Source organism: Magnolia sinica, chromosome 13 (genome assembly GCF_029962835.1).
Source record: "Magnolia sinica isolate HGM2019 chromosome 13, MsV1, whole genome shotgun sequence".
In the NCBI taxonomy this organism is placed as follows: Eukaryota; Viridiplantae; Streptophyta; class Magnoliopsida; order Magnoliales; family Magnoliaceae; genus Magnolia; species Magnolia sinica.
In genome coordinates this window covers 2,711,816-2,718,919 of record NC_080585.1, presented here as the reverse complement: position 1 = coordinate 2,718,919, position 7,104 = coordinate 2,711,816, and the positions used below count along the sequence as shown (strand labels likewise).

The following is a 7,104-nucleotide window of genomic DNA, read 5'->3' as shown; positions in this document are numbered from 1 at the left end:
ATTTTGGTGCTCCGTTGCATTTTCTTTTATCTCTTGATATTTTTCTTATTTTTGTGCGTGTTTGACATTAGGCTATCTTTTTTGACTATCCTGATAAATTAAAAAAAAAAAAAAAAAACCACAAGCCCACCTTTAGACTTGGTCTAAATACCTACCTATCATTCTAGAATTAGGTACCTTGTTGTCTGAACTTTGACTAACATCTTGCAAACTTGTGTAGCATTTATCTTTATAAAAGATGATTTTACCCGCCCTTTTAAATTAATTCAACTTACACATCGTGTATCTTCCGCATGACATGGATTTAGGCTGGCATGCTAGGTCGGGCCCACCACGCTGTTTCTGAAATATTCACCCTGTTCATCCATTTTTCAGATCATTTTAAGACGAGTCAAAAATTTAGGTGTATCCAAAACTCAAGACTGGCATTCGATAAAGAAAATGAGAGAGTTTTCTACTGTTGAAACCTTCGAGCTCTACCTTGATGTTTATATGCTATCCAATCCCTTTTTGGTCTCATCTTTAAATGATCTGAAAAATTGATGAAGGGGTGGATTTTTTAGAAATATCACGGTGAGCCCCACCTAAGCATCCCAGCGCAGGCCTTTCGTAGGAAATCCGTGTCCTCTTTTGCAGGGGATAGGATTAGCTGTTATCCGGGTAACACCTTAGTAGGTGACCTTAACCATATGAGGCCAACATTGATGATTTTTTTATATATCTGCACTGTCACTTTGTTTTTCCATTTCATTTTATGACGTAATCCTTAACCTTAAGAAGATCCAAATCTCATGTGGACCATACCACTAGAAACAGTGATCAATGAACATTAAAAATGTTTCATGGGGCACAAAAGTTTTGAATCAAGCTGATCTTTGTAATTTTCTCTTCATCCAGGCATTCTTGACTTACCATAATTTTCCCTTTATCTAGGTCTTCTTGACTTATTGACTGGTTGGATGACAAATAAACATTAGGAAAAACTTTATGAAGGGCCCTTTGGAATTTTTAATGGTGAGGCACTCAATCACTATTATTTCCTGTGGTGTAATTGACTTGAGATTTGGATCTACTTAATTTTTTGGATCAGGACTTAAAATGGAACGGAGAACAAATGGATGACATGGATATACAATACATCATCAAGGTGGGCCCCATGGCAAGGGTAAAACTTACTTAGGTGGTACCCGGTAGGGGTGTACATCGAGTCAATCGAACCGAGTCGAGCTGGCCTCATCTCCACTTGGCTTGACCACTAGCTGACCTTAGCTCGAACTCGGCTTGGCTCGGTCCTTGAGCTTGACTGGCCAGCTCGGCTCGGTTCGGTCAGCAGATTTAGCCAATTCGAGCCAAGATCGAGCCGAGTTTGCCTGTGCAGCATTTTCACAAACACCTTCAAAATTCCATTGTATGTAAAACGACGGCAATGGTTTTACATGTATTTTATCAAACACCTTCTAAGTAACATAAAAATCAAGAAAAAAAGGGTATTTGTTTCATATACATACCTTCCTTGCCACCAGCCACACTTCGTTGAGTCATTTCATCAAACACTTGGTGAGCAACATCAATATCGAAGTAATTGAGTCATCGAACTGGTTTGAACCGAGTCGAGTCGAGCTGGGGCCAGCTCGAACTCATTTTCGAGCTCAAACAATCAGCTCGACTCGGCTCGAACTTAGCTTTGAACCGAGTCGAATCGAGCTTTTTCGAGTTGAGTCGAGTGAGCTAACCGAGCTAGCTCGGTTTGTGTACACCCCTAGTACCCAGGTAACACCTAATCCGCTCTCCATAGGTAGTACGAGATGCCAATCCACATGTACATGAGATTTTAGTGTGGGATTTATAATAATCTCTTTGTTTAATTCAAGTTGTTCATCTTTTTGGATATTTATTTTAGGAAATGAGTTTAAAAAAAGGGCATAAATCCAAATATTAGGTGGACCCTACAATAGAAAAATATTGATTTATTGAATGTTTACCATCAGAAACTACATGGGGCCTACTATGTTGTTTACTTGCCATCCAACTTGTTGATTAGGTCACACACAGAGTTAGAAGATTGAGAAAACACAAATATCAGCTTGATCCAAAATCATGTGATGTATATAATAAGTATATAGGGAGCTTTAGAAAATTTTTAATGATACATTTACAATCACTAATGTTTGCTGTGACGTGTCCCATGTGAGATTTGGATCTACCTCATGTTTGAGGTCATGCCTTAAAATAATGATCCAAAAGTTATGGATGGCATGGATAAAACACATACATTATGATGGAGCTCACAGATCACAACAACATAGGATTGGTAATCACTTTTCTTGCCATCAAAATTTGAAGTGGCCCAGCTTGATATATATGTGATTGTAGTGGACCATAGGTTTTAAAAGGGTGTTGGGCGCGTTATACCCTTGCGAGCTTGCTTTGCCCCCATCGTGACTTAGTCCAATTTGTGTTACTACCTACTGAGGCCCATGTTCTGATGTGGAAGGATGATTTGAATTGTCGAGATTTTGAAGCATAAAAATAGAAAAAAGAAAAAGTATCCACGGAGAAATCTACCACAATGGAACTCATCTTTAAAGCCATTCCTGATTCGAATCATATACTGAATTCACTGGAATTGTAATTTGTAAAAAATGCAAAATTGCGAGATGAAATTTTCGAAAGCATTTAGCTCTGACACCCGAGAAGAACAGTTTTTAATTCTTAGTGTCTACTCTTAGTAGAATTGCAAAAGCCACGAAATGCTACAAATGTGGATAAAGAACTCCACTGTCGTTGATGTCTCAAATATGTAAATAGTAGGATCTGTCAATGCCATGGACATACCACTCGATGCCATCGAGCAAATGTTGATGCCACCAACAGATGCTCCATGTCATCGAAAAAATATGAAAATTCATATTTTATCACTAGAATGTTTTGATGTTCTCTCAATTCTATCAAAGGTATTCGATGCCATCGATAGATCGTCGATGCCATCAAGTTCCACGAAGGTGTCATTGAGTGCACATGTAAAATAGTGCAGAATTTGTTTCTTATTTCGATTGTGATATTATACTATACTGCATATATCAGGTGTAATTGAGATTTGGGTAGCAAGAGAGGTGTTTCAGGCTTTTTACATTAGTTCCAAGGGCATAACTTGGCTTGTGAGGAAGATTCGAAGTTTGTTTGAATCGGTAATGTAATTTTCTACTTTCATAGTGTATTACTGTCACTTTGTGCTGTTCTTCCGCATGAGTTTTTTCAATTAAAATTCGGTTTGCTTGTGTTTGAACTTAGTTGTGCGATTGAAGTACTTTGCTTGATTCATCTCCATGTGCTTTTGCGGTTCCCAACACCTCATTCCCAATTCAAATCATATATTGCATTTTCAAGAATTGTAATTGTTGATGGCAAAATTTGGACCACCCTCCACTCAATGCAGTGACCCTTCGACGGACCCTGATCCTGTACAAAAAGGGTGAGCAAAGGAGACCCTGGCTAAGCCGGGGGACCCTCCGATGCCTAAGTCAGGCTAGGGAATCTAAGTCTATGTTCAGTGTAGAGAGAGGATGTGAGATATTGCGTACCTGTAGCAATGGAGTCCCCTGGTATTTATACCTGTGGGTGAGACGATCCACATCTGTTAATCTTGTCATGAATCGCTCAACGGGATATTATGATCATGGAGATATTATTCGCAATCTTTGGATTGCGTAGCGCATTGTGTCCTAATGGCGCATATCTTCGGGCGAGATCGTCGGTCACGTTCGCATACGGGTCGATATCTGGGCTCATCGTGCAAAGTACCATCACGGGCTCGTCCCTGGCCTCGACACGCGACGTGTCCATGCCTGGACTCGGCCTCGGCCTTCGTGCACAACACATACATGCCTTCACTCGGCCTCGGCCTTGACATACGAGGTATTTGTATTCTGACTCGGCCTCAGATCGTACAGACGTGAAGCCGATTACTAATAGTCGGAGTTCGCTGATAGATCATTGGGGTCGGAGTTCATTGATCAAAATTGAGGATGAATATCAGGACTCGGCTCGACCACTCCCCTTCAGACGAGGACGAGGGTTCGGGTCGGCCAATCAGGATTGTAGTTCCGAACCATAAACTGGCCCTTAATGTCGTATCCTCCTTCCAAGGGCTCGCTATCGGATTCGTGTAGCTCTGGCTAACCCCGATTGTTCTTGTACAAATTTCTCCATAATAAAAGCCCCTTACTCTCTTGGTCCGAGTTCGGACTTGGAGAGTAAATACTTGGGGAAATGAAACGTCATCTCCCCTTCCGTGCTCATGATATCGATTGGGATGATCGGGGTGTATTTAATGTGATTCGTATGCCTTAGATCCCGCATGCTATACAAAGGCTGCGTCCCTTTGGTTTTCGTCCACTTAGCAATGGACGCGTGGTGATGGTTACGATTCGCAAACAGCGGGGTGAAGGAAGCAGCGCCACGTGTGTCAGAGGAGCCAGAAAGCGCGTGCATCTTTAATGACATTAAATGCTGAGAAGATCTTGACCTCGAAGCATGGGTTCGGACATATTGCACTCTTCCACGTGTCCCTTGACACCAGTGTCGAGTCGTATCGGCTTCGGGAACGGCCGCTTGCAATGATGGCACTGAGTAATGAGGCGGCTATATAAACCTCTCCTCTCTTCGCTCTCACACTTCTCACATTCTCATTCTCTGCTCTGTTTCTTTCAAATCAATTTTTGCTAAAAATTGCCTTCTGCTGGAAAAAGCATTTTTATCACCGGATAAAGGATTCCCGACCGTCGGAGGGGAGATTCAGCCCAGTAGAAGACGTTGGGTTGGAAGAGCTTCTGCCGGAAGGAATCGCCTGCAATGCTGTGAGTCCTCAACACCTAAAGCATCTTTCCTTTATGTCAAGCGACTCTGATGAGATGAGTTCAATCCGAGGAACTGGTTCAAGGTTCAAACCAGAGACTTCGACCTCAGGATCCGGGGAGTCCGAAGGTCCTCTTAAGGCCGTACCCCTTAGCACTTCAGTCTCGGCCCAAAGAACTGCAAGTCAGAGGGCCAAAAGTCAAGGCAAGAGGCCGAAAAGGACTCTCAGAGATCCTGCTAGGCGATTAAAGGTAGGTCCCTCAGGAGGAAGATCAAAACCATTAGTTCCTGGAGGCTCGATCCTGGTCGAATCTCAGATGGCTCAGCTTCGTGAAGATTACCAAATCCTAGACTCGGTTTATATTCGAGCCCCCGTCCCCACAGACCAAGCAAGCTCTCCAGCTGATGGGGAGATTGTCATTTTTATTTGCACCCTCCAGTGCGGGCTCCAATTTCCTATCCATCCATTCTTGCGAGAGCTGACAGCACAGCTGAGGATCGCGCCGGGGCAGATAGTTCCGAACTCCTAGAGGATCCTCGCCACAACTTTCATCCTCTAGCATCGGGGGGTGGGGGGACCAGAGGCTGATGCCGGAAGAGTTCCTATTTTTGTACATGGTCAAGTTCGACAGATTGGATAAGGCTTGGTGGTACTTCTCGGCTAGACGTCCATGCATCCCGGGTTTGGTAACCCAACTTCCTTCTTCCAACAAGGATTGAAAGGGGAAGTGGTGTTGGGCCTCGGGGGAATGGGAGGCCCCTGTCTCTGAATTGGACGAGCTGCGGGTCCGAGTCCTCACCAAGTTTGCCAACCCAAGTTGGGCACTTCTTTTAGTCGTATCGCATCATTGATTCATTCATGTTTTAACACATTACTTCTGTTTACAGCTCAGTCAAAGGGAACCCCCGACCTCTCCGCTTTCCATAAGCAGCAGGTCGACCGGGTCCGAGTGATCCCTGCGGACTAGCGTGCCTGGTTTGACCTCATCAACCAGGAGAATTTGGCATCGTCCAGCTTTTGCAGAGTCCAACCCACTCTCTTTGCCTTGGGTAAGCAGGTTTAGGGTCTTCGGAGATTAATTCGCTGACCTTCATCCATCCGCAGATCTTACTGGGCTGATTCCTTTCTTCACACCTTTTTTTTACAGGGATGGAGGTAGGTGGTTCAAAGAGGAGGTGGCCCCCACGCCCTCCGATGGACGTCGTCCTCTCCTCCGAACCAAGGACGAAGGTGACATCGAGGAAGAGGAAAGCTTCTTAAGCCGAGGCCGAGGCTGCCCCAGCTATAAAACCAGCTGGCATCGAGCTTCCCTCAGCCCAGGCTGTTCCTACCGTTGCTCCGACCCCTGCTCCTGTGGTTCCAGCTACTGAGGCTTCTGCCAGAGTCGAGTCTATCACCATCTCGTCACCTTCTGCGGAGGAGCAAGTCCCCAAGGCTTCCCCTTTAGCGGTTGTGGGTCCTTCTGGGGCAAGGAGAGAGGTAGTAGGGGAGACCCCTAGCATGGCTGCCCCTGCATGTTCTGCAATCCCCCCTGCTACCGCTGAGACTGAGCCCCTGGTCGGCCAAGGTGGTGACCTCGTCAGGTATGCGAACACACCTGAAGCGGTTGCGCATGCTTCCGCGGCCAGCGGGGTTGGAGCGTTCACACCCTCTCCAAAGGGAGGAGCTTCCACACCCTCTCCAGAGGTCCTACCTCCTGGTTTTCACATAGCTCGACTGAACCCTTGGGTAACCAAGCACGTTCCAGAGGCGCGAATAGCCGACACGCCCTCCTGCTGCCACGTAAGCTTCATAAACATTATGCGGCTGTATGCTACCAGTCGCTACCAATGATGCTGGAGGTAAATAAGAGGTTGAAGGAGATGGAACGGCTCGAAGCAGAGCAAGCCAAGTTTGTGGTCGAGAAGGCAGAATAAGAAGCAGAGCGAGCAAAGCTCGAGAAGGAGATGGAAGCTTCAGTTGCAGAGCAAGAGGAGCTGAGGAAGGCTATTGCGGAGGGTCAGGGGAGGGAGCTTATGCTCCAGGGTGAGGTTAACCAGCTCCAAGCCCGCGTAGATGTAGCTGAACCCCAAGTCATTCGTCTCCAAGAGTCTGTTAGACTTCTGAAGGTTAATGTTGAGGATGGAGTGGATGACGCTTCACGACTGGAGAGAGAACTCGAGCTGGTGAAGCTGCTAAAGGGTTGATTCAGTAATGGGCTATTCTCGAGGTCGCGGCTATTGCTGACCAAGACAGATTACGGAGTGAGC

At 45.5% G+C, this 7,104-nt stretch overlaps 1 protein-coding gene across 1 annotated transcript; it reads left to right on the top strand.

Moving 5' to 3' along the window:
* Positions 1-6,004: 6,004 nt before the first annotated feature.
* LOC131223960 (uncharacterized) lies at positions 6,005-6,771 on the top strand. Its single transcript, XM_058219556.1, has 3 exons — positions 6,005-6,085; positions 6,176-6,583; positions 6,676-6,771. Exons 1-3 carry the CDS (start codon positions 6,005-6,007, stop codon positions 6,769-6,771), a joined length of 585 nt encoding a protein of 194 aa, XP_058075539.1.
* Positions 6,772-7,104: the final 333 nt, after the last annotated feature.